Consider the following 19,008-nt stretch of genomic DNA (forward strand, 5'->3'; position numbering starts at 1 on the left):
GTTGATCATGGCATTCTTTTAAACCGGCTCCTTTGCACCACTGGACTCAGTGACACATCCCTCAGTTGGTTTAAATCATATCTCCCAAACAGGACGGAATACATCTCCCTGGGCCACTTCAAATCCGCATACAGTTACCTGCGGTGTTCCCCAGGGGTCAGTTCTTGGCCCCGTTCGTTTTATTCTTTACCTCACTCCCCCTGGCCAAATTATTAGCCACCATAAAATTTCATTTCACTGCTATGCCGATGACAAACAGCTATATGTAAATGCAACAGCTGTAACCCCACCTTCACAGTCATCCCTATCAGTACTCACTTCCTGTCTGGAGGAGATAAAGGTATGGATGGAGCACAACATTCTTCAACTAAACATTTACAAAACTAAAGTAATCGTGATTGGCACTCCTTACCAGACCAAATTATCATTCATAACCAGCATTACCTTTTCTGGTTCTAATATAATGTAATAATATATTACAAATCTGGGTGTAAAAATGGACTCCCAACTCGCTTTTGAAGCCCATATAAATCATCTATGTAAGACTTTTTACTACCTTCGTAGTATCTCTAAACTCCGTCACATTCTTTCCTTTCAGATGCTGAAAGCTTGTTTATGCCTTTATCTCCTCCAGGCTGGACTACTGTAACGCACTTCTCATTGGGATTCCTAGAAAGAGTCTGCAGAGGCTTCAGTACATCTAAAACTCTGCAGCAAGGATCCTGATGGGAGTGCGGAAACTTGAGCACATTACCCCCATTCTTCACTCACTCCATTGGCTTCTTGTCTCGGCCAGGATTGAGTACAAGGTTTCCCTCTTTTCATACCAATGTATACATGGACATGTCCCTTCTTACCTAAAAGAACTTCTTAAACCACAAAACACATCACATTCCCTCCGCTCCATTTTTGTTCTTTTTAGATGTTTGTTTCTTTGATTTTAATCTGCAGCACTTTGAGATCTTTTGATGTAAAGTGCATTATAAATAAAATGTATTATTATTCATGTTTGCCTGTTTCCTACCTTTGTGTATTCTTTGCTTGAGGTCCTCCCATAGTGTATGAATATGCCTGTACCCTCTACTGTACAATTAGGATCAGTGGAATTTTTACTTGCCTGTAACATCCATATCTTGAAGGACAGGCCACAGTGGAGCAGGGTTATAAAGAGGGCATCCCAGATGGGCGTGTCTTCAAAAGATTTGTCAGTGTCCAGGATAGTTTTTCTCCGTTCGACCTGCAGGCTGAAAAAAAAAAAAAGATTCCTCCCTTCATGCTATACAGCTCAGATGAACAAGTCACAGCTGCAGCTGTTGTCATTTGTCAGCTGCCTCATGTCTGCATGTCAAAATACTCGAATATCTGCTGCACCTGATTGGATTCAGTTGTGGTTTGGCCAACCATGTTCCAGCAGGCTCCTTCAACAAAACTTGTTAAATGATCAACATTTGTCAAAAGGAGGTGGGGCTAGCAAGACCACCCACTGAGCAAATTTCGCCCCATTCCTGGGGAACCAGACGAAGTTTACACCATGTATGGCCTGCCTAATGATATGGTAAAGTAAGCAGAGAAACAGTTCCATTCTCTAACATCTTTTTATTGTATGACTAAAAGTTATAAATATAATGGATGACTCTTCATAACTTTCTTCTTTCAGGTTAAGAAAATACTTTAGTGCAAAATCCAACCTTTGAGATTTGAGGTTGGCTGATTCTTTGACTTAAACTGGAAGCATTGTGTTCATGGTCTGGTAATGTACAATCTTTTTACTTGTGAAATCTTTTTTGTGACCTCCGTCTTTGTTCCTGCAGGATCTGTTAAATTTTGACGATCCTTTGAACATTGAAGCAGCAGAACATCATTTGAGAGATAAGGTAATGGACCATGCACCAGTGTATATTTTCTCTGGGTCTGTCTAAATTATCCACCATATCTTATTGTTTTGGGTTAGTGGTAGGGAAGTTGAGATTAATGTATGGTTATAAAGGAGGCAACACCTTTAATGCATTGACATTTTCCATAAACAGATGACATGGCTTAACTTTACTTTAATGAAAAAAAAACATTTAGATGAATTCATAGGCATATACAGTTTTTTTTTTTTTTTTTTTTTTTTTTTATCTTTTATGTGACTTGGATCATTATCCTTTTGTGCAAAATCTGACCATAAATGTATTTCGACATACTTGCTTTTAGTATTGCACATGCTTTAATGCAACTCTTATCTATATCAATAGTTGTTTTATGTAAGGAATATAGCATCTAAGTGGCTGGTTCTTAAAGTGATGCTAAAGTGATTTCTCATTGTATTTTTTTTTGTGTGAAAAATAAGACATGTTATACTTACATGCCCCGTGTAGTGGATTTGCACAGAGCAGCCCAGATCCTCCCTTTCTCGGTTCCCTCTTCGGGGCTCCTGGCCCCTTCTGCCTGTTGAGTACCCCACAGCAAGCAGCTTGCTCTGGGAGTACCAGAGCTGAACCGCAGCTCCCTGTGTCCATTCAGAGACAGAGCTCCGGGGCCCTGCCCCCCCTCTCTCTCCTCATTGGCTCACTGACTTGGACAGTGGTGGGAGCCAATGGCGTTTCACTGCTGTCAGCCCATGAGGAGGGTGCGTTCCAGGCAGCCGAGTCTCTCATGCAACATCGCTGGATCGGAATGGGCATAGGTAAGTATGAGGGGGGCTGCTGTACACAGAAGGTTTTTTTTTTTTTTTTTTTTTTTTTTTTACTATGTTGCAATTTGTTCCACTTTATCGGCAACATTTAGCCAGTGTCTATAGCATATTCATTTTTATGTTTAACTAAAGAAAAATTACCTTGATCTCAGAAGCTGACAGGCTGTGGCCCTCTGGTATCTATTTCCAGGATTGGGTGCAGTTGGATACCCAGCATGCACCTCCCGATCTCGTGCCTGCTCAGTGAAGCCACTGAGGGGCTCTTTCTTCCTGACAGGTTGCCATAGTAATAGCAGCGTTAGCAGAAGTCCCTGCCCAGTTGCTATAGCAACCTGACAATCATGACATATTGGTCCTCCCATGCGCATCCTTTCCAGTCTGGAAATAACGTGAGATTTCGTCACTAGGCAAAAGGACTCCTGGGGTACATGACGCTCCTATCCCAGAAGCCCTTGCAAAGCGCCTAGTGACATAACCACCTAGGTGGCTGCAGCCAGAAGTGCTGCCAACAAATTAAGAAAAAAGGTATTTGATTACAAAAAAAAATAGCCATTCGTAAAAGCGCTTGCAATGCTTTTGACAGACATTACAAGAACATTAAGATAAAAACCTTCTGCCTTTACAACCACTTTAAATTCTCTTGCCACACTCACTCAGCAAGGATACCAATTGCATTGTGCTATAGACTACTGGGAGCACCTACAAATCAGCATATGAGATCTAATTATACAAAAGCAAGTTCATCTGCAAAAAAATGTATTTTTATTGAAAGTATTTTGTAGTTTCTATTTAGGACAATTTGGAGAGGAAACCATTCCCTTTTTTAAGGGGCATTTATTCATGCTAAGAACCTTCTGTGATTTAAATAGTGCTCTTTAAAATATAAATATATATTTATATATATATTTTTTTTTTTACAATTAACTCCACAGTTGAATTACATAGATGGTAGCTCTACATCCTGAGCACTGACACTGCTGTGCCCAGTACTACTGCAGTACTGGTGACCTGACCTTTCTCTCCTGTATTATACAATAAAACTAGGATGCCTTCCTGCCCCAGTCAATGACGCTTCTATCTTGTGTTTACATCAGGAGTGTAGTGATGTCACTGAACTTTGAATATGGAGACTGGGCAAAAGCTGTTACATTTCTTTCCAGAGTCTGTCTACAGCAGTATTCCAAGCCTGCGTGCTGAAACTTTATCATCCCTAACTACAATAGCACACTGCTCAGCGCTTCAGGATTACGATTTAAAAGAATAATAATCTTTGGACCAATACCAGTGATGACCAAGAAATTCAATTAAATCAGAAAAATAATAGTAATAGCTGCTGCTTATTTAAGACATACATCATATAAAATTGTATATATATAAAGGATAGATAAAACTTCAAAAAAAGTCCACTAATTAAATATATATATATATATATAGCAGCGCTCAACATGCAAAATCTTGTTCAGATGTTGTTCATTTGTGCTCTTGAAAAAATGGTGATAGAGTCCAACATGTGAAAAAGAAGAAAGATCGGAACCACCTTCCACCTGACGTTTTCCACCTTTTGTGCTCTCAAAATACAAGCCCCCCTTGGGGATGCACTCACCAGAAAATCAAGGATATAAGAGCCTTCAATATATCAAACCACTATATTCTTTGGTCGTAGAAAATCTACAGCAGTAGATTGATGTTATAGTGATATATTGCTGGCTGAAATTAGATCAATATTAGAAGTTGTCTGTTGCATAGGGTGGGGTCCGAATCAGGTCTCTGCTCACCAGATCCGGACTCCTCAAAGAAAAAGTGACATTTGATTTTATTACAGCACTTAGTCTTTTTGGGTATGAGTCTGTCAGCATGGAACATCTTAACCTCGCCCACTCTTCTTTGTAAAAACTTTCCAAATCTGTGAGATTGCAAGGGCAACTCCTGTGCACAGCCCTCTTCAGATCACCCACAGATTTTCAATTGGATTCAGGTCTGTGCTCTGGCTCGGCCATTCCAAAACATTGATCTTCTGGTGAAGCCATTCCTTTGTTGTTTGGATGTATTCTTTGGGTTGTCATGCTGAAAGATGAAGTTCCTTTTCATGTTCAGCTTTCTAGCAGAAGCCTGAAGGTTTTGTACCAATATTGTCTGGTATTTGGAAATGTTCAGAATTCCCTTTACCTTGACTAAGGCCCCTGTTCTAGCTGAAGAAAAACGGCCCCAAACCATGATGCTGTCACCACCATGCTTCACTGTGGGTATGGTGTTCTTTTGGTGATGTGTAGTGTTGTGTTTGTGCCAAAGATATCTTTTGGAATTATGGCCAAAAAGTTCAACCTTGGTTTCATCAGACCATGGCACATTTTCCCACATGCTTTTGGGAGACTTCAGATGTGTTTTTGCAAAGTTTAGCTGGGCTTGGATGTTTTTCTTCGTAAGAAAAGGCTTCTGTTTTGCAACTCTACCCCATAGCCCAGACATTTGAAGAATACAGGAGATTATTGTCACATGTACAACACAGCCAGTACTTGCCAGATATTCCTGCAGCTCCTTTAATGTTGCTGTAGGCCTCTTGGCAGCCTCCCTGACCTGTTTTCTTCTTGTCTTTTCATCAATCTTGGAGGGACATCCAGTTGTTGGTAATGTCACTGTTGTGCCATATTTTCTCCACTTGCTTATGACTGTCTTTACTGTGTTCAATGGTATATCTAATGCCTCGGAAATTCCTTTGTACCCTTCTCCTGACTAATACCTTTTAACAATGAGATTCCTCTGATGCTTTGGAAGCTCTGCAGACCATGGCTATTGCTGTAGTTGGAGTTGTACTGTTTATAGGTCACAATAAAGGTGGAAAAAGTTCTGAAATGATTTATCTTTGTCTCGTTTTTTACATCACAGAAACCTGACATTTTAAAGTGGTTGTATAGTCTTTTTTTATAAGTTTAACCTACAGGCTGAAAGTCCGGCAGACGCCGGACCCTGTCGGAAAGAAATCTCCCGCACGGGAGTGACGATATTGCGGCTCCGGCTACTCACAGCTCCGGAGCCGCAATACCCGGAAGACACACCGAGGAAACATGTCAGCTCCCTTGGCGTGGATCGGGCCAGATGTCGGGGGCTTGTTCTAAGGTAAGTATTTCATAATGAGCTAGTATGCGGTGCATACTAGCTCATTCTGACTGTTCCCTTGCAGGTCAAAAATAAAAAAACGTGAGCGGGTTTACTCCCACTTTAACAGGGGTGTGTAGACTTTTTATATCCACTTTATATATATATATATATATATATATATATATATATACACATAAAAAAAACCCCGACCCCAGATTAACCCCTTTCTATCAAGGTACCTCTTTTAAACTTTAGATTGGCAGCCTGTTATTTATCCAGTGCAAATTATTTAAAAGCACTTGATAAATTGCCATCAAGCAGCCATTACACCCTCTAAATGCTGGGTATGGAGCCCTCATTAAATTGATCAGTACACAGAAACCATATTGAGTGGTCAACCCAGCGATCACGTGCGTGAGTAGTAATTTTTAAACAGGGAAAAAATTAATTGATTTGCAACTGCAGATCCTTCTATTCTGTTCCATTGATATTGGGATTGTCTTTTTTTTTATTTTATTTTTGCAGCACTATGCCTATAAAGCCAGACACTACCTAAAAAATGTTTTTTTTTAAATGAGCACAGTGTACATATTAATGCAGATAAATCAATACAATAATAGTGAACTAGTGCTCTTCCATCCAATCCCCCATGATAAATAGTGACTTTATAATGTCTCTTGCTCCCATGCAGATTATTACTTCTTCATAAGTTTCCTACAGATTATCACTCCTGCGCAAATATCTTACTGTCCATCTTACTATGTTACTTTTTGTAGCTGCTGCCTTTAAATGAACACACACACGACTGGAGCTCCTCTTTAAACATCTAGGGCGTTCAAAAGGTTAGCTGTGTGCCTAACCAGTGTTTTTGTGTACACAGTATGTTGCTTTTGCTAAGGGATGTGCTGGATTTTTTTCAAGGAAATAAAATCCAGCACATCTCCTCTGACAGGACAGAGCTCTGCATTGTTTACATATTCAGAGCTCCACCCAGCCTGGCTAATCAACGATCAGCAGGTGCTGGTGGACATCCATTGGCCAGCACCTGCTGACCAGCATCTGCTGTGATTAATCACAACAGAAGTGGCGCGTGCCTCCTACCCAAAAGTGCAGAATCACGTGTGTGTGTGTGTGTGTGTGTATGTATGTATGTGTATGTATGTATGTGTATATATGTATATATGTATATTATATAATAGATATAGATATAGATATATATATATATATATATATATATATATATATATATATATATATATACATACGTGTTTCTGCACATAGGCCACCCACTATCGCCCTAGATGTTAAACCCCTTCCCAGCCAGTGTCCTTAGCAAAGTGACAGTGCACTGATCACTGTATTAGTGTTACTGGTTCCTACAAAGTGTCAAAAGTATTAGTGTCTGATTGTCCACCGCAATATCGCAGTCCCGCTTATAAGTCACTGATCGCCCCCATTATTATTATAAAAAAATAAATAGAAATTCCAGTATATATCTCATAGTTTGTAGATGCTATAAAGTTTTGCTACTTTTTGTAGCAGAATCTTTTTGCCTAAATTTATGAAGAAAGATTGTATTTTGTAAATTTTTTTTTTTAATGGATATATTTTATAGCAGAAAGTAAAAAATTGTGTATATTTCCAAATTAGTGTATATCAGGCCTGTCTAAAGTCTGGTCCACGTTCCGGTTTTGAACATCCCGCCTGGTTATTTGGACATATATATCTTTTGTGGCCCCCGACGATCTCTCGCCACAAAATATGTATTTGCCTTGCAGGGGACAGGGAGGAGGTGGGACAGGGGCCGTACACACACAGGAGAATGTCCTGTTTACGGGTGGCTTCTGTAATGGGAAATCCCGTCTCCAGCACTGCCATTGGACAAAACATTTTAGTCGATTAAATTAATACTATTTAAGTTGACTAAAATATGACTAAAGCTAAAACATTTAAGATGACTAAAGTACGGCGAAAAATAAAATGGCATTTTAATCAAAAGCCTAAAATGGCATTTTTGTCAAGACTAAAACTAAATTGAAATTTGACTTCAAAATTAACATTGATCTGTAGTGCATTTTCATACCTCAATACCATAAATAATACTTGAGATTTTTCACTCCAGCAGTATATAATGAGCTTGGAAATTGTAGAGAAATGTTAACTAATGCATTACTATTACAACCATTTGATTTTAGATGACTAAAATGAGTTTTAGTCTACTAAAATGTACTTGAGATTTTAGAGATTGTTTAGGCAGAATCCCCAGACTTGTCAATAAGGAATTCTGGATGGCATTATACCAGCAATTGGGAAAGTTGAGGAAACGGACACTTGTAGAGCTGTCATAAATATTATCAAAGATAGCCTGGAAAAACAGATAAACATGCCTTTCATAAGATATAATCAACACCAGAAAAAATAAATCCTCAGTCCCACCCTGCAAATACATATATAAAAAATGTGAATGAGTATATCCGAGCAACAAAATATTACAGTAAAATCCTGATTTTGACTGAACCCAGAGTGGCTCTTTTCACAACAGCATCTTATTGCATTACTTGCATGCAGAGACCAGAGTTTTGTGGCACTACATTTTGTGCATCAAAAGAAACATTTCTGTAGCCTAGGATGGCAAGACACAGCCCTGCCCCTCCCTTCTCCAAGCTTACAGACTGGCTGGAGACTGTCCATTGTAAACTTTTTTCCTATGAAGCCTGGAAGTCCCGGAAAGCAACAATGAGAGAACAGAAGCCAGCAGCACTGTACGTTGTGAACTGTAGGTGTTGGAGCAAGAATTTTTTTCACAAATGGTTTACTGGGGAATGTTTATTTTCTTGTGTGCAGTGTGTTCAGCTAAAAACTGCTCTCCGTTAATGCTACTTGTACTTGTAAAAACAAAATCTATGAATAAAAAGATTAGAAATGATACTTGTCATGCCCCACCTTCTGCATCGGTGAGGGGGACCTCATAGTCTTTTCTGTTGAGGTCTGAGAAATGCTGAGTATGCCAAATCTAGCAAGAATATGCTCCAGCAGAGTGCCGAGGAGTCTGTTGCAAGATTTGGGAACCTCAGAATTGCCACAATCTTACTGAAGGGAGGGTGACACACTTTCACCGCAGGCGAAAGCCAAGGTTAGGTAGGTATGTTTTCTATTTGTTCTTACATCATTAATGTGGTCATTTTAGATGGCAAGATTTTGCCATATGCTTTCCGTACCCCTCTTGTCTAGCCTAAAAAAAAATCGAAAAACAACTTCTGTAATACTTGTCATAATCTTTGGTCACTGATATATTTTCTGGAGTAGAACCAAGGGTCAGTTCTGACTGTAGGCAAAAGCAGCCAGTTATCACCGACACAAAGACCAAAGCTCTGAAAGGTAAGTATTGCGGCTGTGATGTCGGTCTAGGCTGGTTCACCCCAGATTGGAATTTTCTGTTAGTTTATCTTATGGAGCACAAAATTGGGCAGATAGCCAAACTTTGTATCCATGGCTGTTCATTCGAAATTATGCACTGTCAGCTCTCATTCCTTTTTGTGGGCATTCCTGCCCTCAGCTGTTCATAGAAACCCTGCTGAGTCTCCAGCAGGAAATAATAGTTGTCCCCAGAATGCACATGTGAACGAGGCCTTACAGGAGGATATCTGGGTTTGCAAATGCTTTTGGTGAATACAAAGTACATATATAATAGTTACTATGAAGTAATATATTTAAATGTATGTTTTTGTGCCCGGAGTTCAGGTTTTGTTTAAAACCTTTATCATTTACATTTGTTGTTTAAGTGGATTTGCCATGGTGCCAAGAATTGCTCGCTTGTCTCACTTAATCTTTTGCTATCTCATTTTCCCCCCTTTACCACACTCCTGTCAAGCTCCTGTGACTGCTGCCAGCTAGTAATATGATATGGCTTCAGTGTGTTTTTAATTAAAGTCACTTCTTTAGTAACAAGCTTTGATTTTAAGCCCATCCAGAGGCTACAATATTGAATACATTCAGTTTAATCTTTGCATACATATAAAGGTACCAGTTCCTATAACAGAGTATGCAACTCAGTTGGCAAAGCAGGGATTTATGAGAGGTTCTAGAATGGTGTCATTATACAAATGCCATTGTATCCATTCTGTTTATCTAATGTGTCTATGTATATTCTCCTGTCTGGCCTTGGTTTGACACACACTTTAACTACACACTTTTTAGTATTTGCAAAGGGCATGTTGTATAATTAAAGAAGAAGTCATGGTGCCTATGCATATTCTCAGCTCTGCAGTTTAACAGCATTAATCTCTTAATGTGTTATTTCTCTGCTTTGAAAACTCGTCCAGCTTTCAAGTGCTTTACTGTATATCAAGGTCACATGGGCCTTTGACTCTTGAGTTCAAACAGATTAGCCTTCTCTTCACGGGTGCTATAAACCGTAATAGAGGTAGGTGACTCTTGTTAGTACATTTTCAGTGCTTCCGCATAACAAATTCAAACAATTACTGGTAGTATAAAGTGATTATCTTGGTTCCATGCATCAAATTTCAAGCAATTAAAGACAAATTATTGTTCCTTTATAAAAAAATTAGCATTAATTTCTGTGTCTGCTTTACACCTATCTTAAATAAACATTGGAGGGATTTCTCGAAATTTGAGCACACAGAATCTGAAGCAGCTGTGCATGTCAACCAGTCCTCTTATATCTTCAGCATGTTCAGTTAAAGATGAAGCGGATTGTTTTTTTTGCACGGCTGCTCTAGATTCTGTCTGCTCCGGTGTCACGTACCTGGTTGGGATGATCATGGTCATGCACGGGGTGATCAGGCAGCAACAAGGTCGGTAGATCAAGCAGGCCAGGGGTCAAAGCCAGGAACAGAGATCAGCCGGGTCAAGGGCAAGCCGGGTCGATAACAGGAAATCCATGGAAACATGCACAGAGGCTCAGGAACACAAACTGATGACAATCCAGCAATCTGGTGAACCCAGCAGCAGTCTTTTATAGGCCAGTGAGTGGCTGCATTTGTCATGTTGTGCATTCACCATTCTTGCGCTAGTGCGCATGGGAAAGAGCTGGATGCACCCATTTCTAGTATTAGCAACATTGCCGGTTCTACAGCCATTTCACTGACATATAGTTTTGAAAATGTGGTTAATTGTCTCCAACTTTGCAAATAACCCTGTCACCAGAAATTACAGCTAAAAACACACAAAAAAACAGGATTAGATACCTGTCCCAATTGTATGATGATTGTATTTTCCAATCATTTGAACACTGCAGGAGCAGTTATGAATTACCCCACACCACATACTTCTATTGTTTGCAGATCAGACCTGCAGCAACAGCACAACTAGGTCTAGTTGAAATATCTGTCCCCCTCCAAGTTGGAACTTTTGCTTAAGCACTTGCTTACCAGGCCAATTCTGACACTTCTCTCCTACATGTAAAATTCATCATTTTTTTTTTGCTAGAAAATTACACAGAACCCCCAAACATTTTTTATTTTATTTTTATTTTTTAGCAGAGACCCTAGAGAATAAAATGGCACTTGTTGGGGAGTGGTCTCGACATGGCCGAGTAAAGATGTGTTTTGCTGGAGCTCCCGGCCGTTGACCTCCTTCCCTGGCATTCTTTATCTTCCCTACAGAATGCATACTTCCAGAAAGCGGTTAAACAAATGCAGCAAGCAGAGATCCAGCCCAACAACGAATACCCCCACTTCAGGGGATTTAAAGTGGCTTTTTGGAACCCCTCGACCTGCCCCACAGGGGCCCAAGCTGGCGGCACCATGCGACTTGTCCCTACAGCTCCTGGATGAGATGGGGATCTGCGTCTCTGGGGTGTTCCCAGAGCCCGTTGCTATACCCCAACTCCCTGGTGGCACCCCAGTCAGACCCAGGGAACACGCCGTCACTCCCGCTGACCTACCACGTGGACGCGGAGCTTAAAGCGATTCTGCAGTCCCTACCAACCAAGGCGGACATCGAAACCCTGGTGGGTAGGGTAGAGGCCGCCCGTAAGAAAGAGATGAGTGCAGTCAAACAAGATGTACTGGCTCTAAACTCCAGATTGACCACTGGCGAGTCCTCTCAAGCAGCCCCCGAACTGAAGGTGCAGTCCCTGGAGGAGCGGCAGAGCATACAGGAGGGAGCGGCGATGGCCCTGCAGCTTCGTATGGAGGAGATTGAGTACTGGAGCAGGAGAAACAACTTGAGGCTACGGGTCCGGCAGACCTAATGGCGACGGTGACCAATATTTTCAAGTGAGTGGCGGGCTCCCATCTCCCAGAGCGGCTCGAAATTGACCACGTTCATAGAACCCTAACCCCACGATCGGCTGACCTGGCGAGACCACGGGATATAATATGCCGGCTGCACCATTACACCCACAAGGAGGCTATATCCCGAGGAGCCTGGGAGACAGGTGAAATTGAATTCAATGGAGCAGCCGTGAAGATACTACCTGATATCTCCAAACCCACACTATACCGCCGAGCCCTGCTGAGGCCCCTCCTTGAACTAGCAAGAAGCTGCAATGCGACCTATCGCTGGGGGTTTCTACTCTCGGTGACTTTTATTAAAGCGCAGAAATCGTTTTCACTCCGCTCCCCAGAGGCCCTCCCAGTTCTTTTTAACTTTCTGGAAGCGGATCCGATCCCTATTCCAATTTGGTTGGGCTACCTGCTGCGATTCCAGGGATGACAGAGAGTGGCGAGAGTGACCAACCCGCAACCGCAACGTCCACTGCGATCGGGTGCCAATCCCATACACTTTCCAGAGAGGAACCCCAGGAGGTGTGAGTATCATGGATACTTACCTACACACCCTTGTTTTGCCCTGGTATGCCCCCTTGACTTCCTCCATGTAGCTGCTTTGTCTGTTCTGCCTGTTGCTCTCTGGGGCCCTAGTGGCTGTCGATCTTCCCGTTGAGTGCCCCGTGTCCCCCTGCCCGATTGCCCCCTGTGGTGGTCTGCTGCCTTTTGTCTTCCCCGTGCCCCCCCCCCCCCCCCCCTGTGAGCCATCTTGCCTGGAAAAATGAATAAAAGATTATTCCTGAGCTACCATTTAATGGTAAGTAGAGTAAAAGAACTGCTGCGTCCACTGAAAATGGATCGGACCGTATCCACTCAGTGTAGAGTTAAGGGGTATGTTGGTGTCGCGCTGATCTCGCACTCTATTTTCAATGTGGGGAGTGTGTCTAATTCCCAACTCTAAAGATCTACATGAGTAACAGACTAGGCCAATATCCGATAGAATAATTTCTAACAATAAATCAATAAATAAGTAATAAGTCAATTTATCACTAAAATGTAGGCTAGTGTAGTTAAAATTATTGGCCTAGTCTGTTACTCATGTAGATCTTTAGAGTTGGGAATTACACACTCCCCACATTGAAAATAGAGTGCGAGATCAACGCGACACCAACATACCTCTTAACTCATCTTGCCTGGAGATACGGGAGGGAGCTGGTCCCATGAGGAGTGATGCTGCACCCCGCCTGGTCCATCTTCCCTGCTCGGACCTTCCTCCCCACATATGAACTACGGATCCTACTGTATGTATATGATAAACGGTACTATCTGTGGGTTTGCTTGCGGGGCTCCCCTGTCTCTGGGGGGTGGGGGAGGTCTGCCCTGTTTTGCCCCTATTATGAGCACTGTTGCTCTGGTTGGAGTTTGGGGTCTTGGGCTTTGCTCCGGGGCGGGGCCGGTGGGAGGGTTTTTGGATGCTATGCCTCTGTTGGGTACGGGGCTGAAGTACCCTACCTGGGAGAGATGCCCCGTACCCAGGAATTTATTTGATCCTCTGGGGTTAACAGGCGTGGCAGCCCCTTACGGTTTTTGTTATTTTACCGTGCTGCCCCGGGAGGGGGGGGGTGGGGTCTCTACTCCCTCTGCAACACTGAGCTGTTTGTCTCTCCGGGCGAACGGGCCTTATTTAGTTCTGATTGGGTCCTTGTGTGCCTTCCTGAACCCCTCCGGGGACCAGTGAGTTATACCCCCTATGTAACCCTTTATTGAGGTCACTGTCCGGCGGAGGGATGGGCATGGGGGGAGCTTTGGGTGTAACTGGGAGAATGCATCAGGGCAACTTCTCAGTTGTAGGAGGCATACCTGTATGAGTGCCACCTTTTTGAGATGAGCTTGGAGTTCCAAACTTGGGTGTGTGCTGTGGGGAGATGGGAAATGATGTGCTCACAAACTGCCTCGATTGTAATTTCCTGGCGTTGTTATGCAAATTTACCTGTTATGCTGCTTTTGTTTTACTCTTTTTATTATGCGTTATTGTTTTATTTATCAGAATGTATGCGCCTAGATGGCTCTATTTTCAGATATCCGTGCTCCTATTTGCCGTTTGTTGTCCTCCCTCGCTCCACTTAGACCCTTCTGGTCTCCCATTCGGGGGCTGCCCACACTTCAAGCTTTCGGCTTGAATATTTAGTTGATCCACCTACCCTTTCCTTCCTGTCCACCTGCTTCCCTCCCATTGCCTGTCGGGTCAGAGCCTAGAGAAGTCTACAGACTTTCATCCTCCCTTCTCTTCTCTCTGTCCCCCCCCCCCCCCTCCACACCCTGACCTTTACCCCCTACCCCTTTTGAGAGGTATTACCTAATCCTTCTGCTCCCTCTCCTTACTTCTTCTCCTGGAGATATGGCGTTAAGTTCCATCAAGTGACATCCCTCAATGCAAAGGGTTTAAATAACCCGGAGAAAAGACAAACTCTCTTACAGGACCTTAGGAAATCCGATACAGATGTGGCCTTTATCCAAGAGACACACTTTAAAAACGATAGACTTCCATTTCTGCAAAACAAGTACTTTCCGCACACTTACCACTCCACTAACCCTACTTCCAAATCGAGGGGGGTTTCGGTATTGATCTCGAGCAAACTACCTTGGCAACTTCAGGAGTTGCTGTCCGACCCGGATGGACGCTTTCTATTCCTAAAAGGCCAAATAGGAGAGATCAGGCTTACTCTGGCGACCCAAGGCAACAAGGGCCAAGACAAATTTCTTAAACACACTCTTTCCAAATTTTTGGAGTTTAGAGAAGGTCAACTTATTGTTGAAGGAGATCTTAATATGCCACTGATTCCCTCTTTAGATACTTCTTCGGGCAGCTCATCAGTTCCCCCCGCTTGCAGGAAGATGTTCGCACAAGCACTCAGAAAGACCCAACTACACGACGTGTGGCATCTTCAACACACAGACGAAAGGGATTATTCTTTCTACTCCCCGCCCCACAAGCTCTACTCGAGGATAGACTTCTTCCTCATACCCCATGATCAACTACATATCGTGGAATCCTCCTCAATAGGTCTTATAACGTGGTCAGATCACACCCCGATTTCCCTTACATATACCCTATCGGGGAGACCCTCACCCAGATCCCTATTCTGGCATCTGAACGAGAGCCTCCTCCAGATCCCAGAGGTCATGGCAGAGGTTTCCAAGGGACTTTTGTATTTTCGGGAGAACGACACCCAGGATAGCAACCCCGGGGTTTTATGGGAAGCCCACAAGTGTTTTATACAAGGTATTCTTATTAAACATGAAGCCTCCATCAAAAGGAAGAGAAATGAACTCCTAACCGACTTACTCTCTCAGTTGGCCACGACTGAAGCACAACATAAACACGCCCCCACAACATCCCTTGAGGCGAACCTGATATCCCTCCGGACTCCGATAACAGATCTGTTACATTACAGATCAAAGACAGCCCCACAGTTCTGCCGTAAGCTGTCCTATAAATCAGGGGACAAGTGTTGGAAATTGTTGGCTAAGGCTGTCAGAGGTTAAATCCTCTTTATACATTCCACAGATAACATGCCCTGACAGCCAAAAGGCCATTTTGCCGACACAAATTTCTAATGGTTTCTATGACTTTTACACCAGCCTCTATAACTTGCCGAGTTCCCCTTCTGACCAGCCATCTGTTGACAAATATATCACAGACTCCCAAATGCAGACTCTTCCCACTGAGACACAAGATATTCTGGAGGAGCCAATCACCCTAGAAGAACTTCAGGGAGTGGTGAATTCTTTGAAGACAGGCAAAGCTGAGAAAGCGTTTGACAGGGTGAACTGGAAGTATATGTTCTCTGTTCTCCGCCACATTGGACTGGGAGACAAGATGCTTAGATGGATAGGTAGCGTATACTCTAGTCCTTCAACCCAGGTGAAGGCGAATGGTGTGCTCTCAGAGGCTTTCACGATTGGGAATTGCACGAGACAAGGATGTCCGCTATCCCCCCTACTCTTTGCCATTTCATTAGAGCCATTCCTCTGCACCATTAGATTAAACCCAGACATATCTGGGCTTACAGTAGGCAGCTCCCAACACAAAATCTCAGCTTATGCGTACAACCTCCTTTTCTCACTGATGAACCCCCTTATATCCCTGCCAGTGCTCCTCCGCAAATTCAAAACATATGGAACTATTTCCCATCTTAAGATTTGTGACTGTAAGTCGCTATGGGCGTAGCCTCCTCGCCTTGGCGCTCTCCAAACCAACTTTAGCTTGAAATGGACAGACACAGCACTACCATATTTAGGCACCCGCCTCCCTCCCGATATTTCTAAGACATTTACTCTCAACTCCCCCCCCCCTTTTTATATGTTTCAAGCTCTACCCATCCAAATACCCCCTTGTTCTTTCAGCAGGTGAGGGCCCTCTTTACCAAATTTGTGTGGGCACATAAACCCAGACTTCGTCGATCACAATTGACGCTGCCCAAACACTGCCGCGGACTTGCACTGCCTGATATTCGGCAATATTATCTAACTTCCCACTTAGGCCGCATACTGGATTGGCGACAAAATGAGCCCTACAAACTCTGGATACAGATCGAACAGGCCCAAACTCTTATTCCCCTGAAGGGGACTCTGTGGTGCTTTGAGAAGCTACCCGCTGAACTGAAGTTTCCCCCCCCTGTTGGGTGTTAACCTTAGGCATAGCCATACGACCGCCAAAATCTCTTCCCTTACATCCAAATGCTCACCATTGCTTCCAATTCTTGGCAACCCCTCTTTTGAACCGGGTTTATGATCTTCAGAATACTCCTCACTCAGAGAGTCAACCTATGATGTTGCGGTTAGATTTGCTTCTGGTGGAAAGTGGCCACCCATTTCAGAACAAACGGACCGATCAGGAGTGTTCAGACTTCCCTTCTGAAAGGCGATCCGTCTCCATAATTTTCTCCATTCGTTGACTTACCCTCAAGATTTCTCTCGCCCACTAACGACATTTGAAAGCCAATGTTCAGATATAGGTCCCCATCCCACACTTTATCTAAAATGTATGCCCTGCTCAACACTCCGAAACAACAACCACAATTACCTTGTTTGGCCAAATGGGAAAGAGACCTGGGATGTAAATTTTCCATGGCACAGACACAACACATCATCTCCTTGGCCCATAAGACTTCCTGCTGCACGAAAGTACAAGAGACAAACTTTAAATTACTTACCCGCTGGTACCTGACACCCTCCAGATTACAGAAATGCTTTCCCTCTTCCACGGGCAGATGTTGGCGATGTGACGAGGAGAAGGGAACTCTGCTCCATATCTTCTGGTCCTGTCCCAGATTGCAGGGGTTTTGGGAGGGAGTTCGACGCATCTCTCAGAAATTTACAGACTTCAGAATCCCAGACAAAGCTGCTTTTTTCCTCCTACATCTTTCCAAGATCCCTACTAGCAGATATAGGAAGTCACTATTGAGACACCTGCTTAATGCAGCCAAGGCTTTGCATCCACTTCCTATGGAAACAGCACTCCCCCCATCCAGGGCACTTTAGCTGAGGAAGGAAGAGGAAGAGAAATTTTAGGACCTGATACTCACAGCACAACATAAGCAGGAATCCCACAAAAAAACTTGGGACATCTGGAATGTGTTTATTTTTTCTGATCAGGGCCAGCGCCTCCTGAGACCGGGATCAGCCCCCCCCTCCATGCCCCCCCACTTACAGCCGACTTGATGCCAACTGCTGCTGTGTCTCCCTCCTCTTTTCTCCCTTCCCTACCCCCTCTCCCCTACCCCCGTTCCCTACCGATCTCCCTCCCCCCCCCCTTTTTTTTTTTTTTATTACCCTGGACCCGTCATTCTTTCAAAAAAATAAGAAAATTGATGCGGTGACTCCCGCAATTATGCACTCCATAGGGAGCAGTAAGTCTCTTCAGATACATAGAGGTAATTGAACCCCTTATATTCATGCTCCCTGCTCACGAAACACTCTCTACAATATACCCTTGAATCCTCTTTGTGATTTGCTGTGACATGTTATGTACTACTGTTTGTAATGCGGTGTCCCCGCCCCACGCTTGGCGTTTAATAAACTTTATATTTGGAAAAAGCACTCGTTGCAACTTTATATTTCACAGGGTAGATGTGCAGCAATTTTTCAAATGCGTTTTATTGGGGGAAAGAAAAGTTTCATTCAAAATAAAAAAAACAGTAAAGTTAGCCCAATTTTTTGACTAATATGAAAGATAATGTTACGCCGAGTAAATAGATACATAACATGTCACGCTTCAAAATTGCAAACTCCAAACTTCGGTACTTAAAAATCCCCATAGGCGACACTTACATTTTTTTTTTTATTTTTTTTTTACAGGTTACATGTTTTCAGTTACAGAGGCAATCTAGTGCTAGAATTAAAGCTCTCGCTCTATTGTTCATGGCGATGCCTCATGTGAGGTTTTAACATTGTTTACATACATATATATATATATATATATATATATATATATATATATATATATATTTTTTTTTTTTTTATTATTATTATTGTTAATTTTACTTTTATTTAGTTTTATTAGTTTTATTATCACTTATTCCTATAAACATCCCTTGTAATAGGAATAGTGCATGACGGGTCCTCTTTACAGTGAGAGATTGGGTCAAGAATTCCCTAGATCTCACCTCTAGTCTGGGAACCCTGAAATAAATCCTGGCTTTCCCGTCGAGGCGTTGTCATTTTTTCAAATGCAGAGACCAGGCATGACGTCAAAACATCATGCATAGCCTCCAAACAATCATAGTCTCTGGGACCATCTGGCACGCTGGAAATCTCTATGGTCAACATCCGGCGCTGGTCGGTTCCTTCTCTCATCCGCCGATTGCAGCGGTGAGCCGGGAGAAGCACCGGAGGGCGGCAGGAGGGCGACTCTCCCACCGCCTTTAAGAACGATCAAGGCATAAAGGATCGAGCAGGCATCATTCAAATATCACCGCTCAAAGTCTGCGACATCATATGACG

At 42.9% G+C, this 19,008-nt stretch overlaps 1 protein-coding gene across 5 annotated transcripts in view; it reads left to right on the forward strand.

Moving 5' to 3' along the window:
* Positions 1-19,008, forward strand: part of UBE2F (ubiquitin conjugating enzyme E2 F (putative)) — a 396,663-nt gene that overhangs the window by 335,115 nt on the left and 42,540 nt on the right. For all 5 annotated transcript variants that reach the window (XM_077448309.1, XM_077448308.1, XM_077448307.1 and 2 more), the window contains one exon: positions 1,812-1,874. In XM_077448309.1, coding sequence (XP_077304435.1) covers positions 1,812-1,874 — 63 coding nt within the window. The remainder of the gene's footprint in view (positions 1-1,811; positions 1,875-19,008) is intronic.

Source organism: Lithobates pipiens, unplaced genomic scaffold (genome assembly GCF_037356315.1).
Source record: "Lithobates pipiens isolate NorthernLeopardFrog02 unplaced genomic scaffold, aLitPip1_a1.2 Scaffold_22, whole genome shotgun sequence".
Taxonomy (NCBI): Eukaryota; Metazoa; Chordata; class Amphibia; order Anura; family Ranidae; genus Lithobates; species Lithobates pipiens.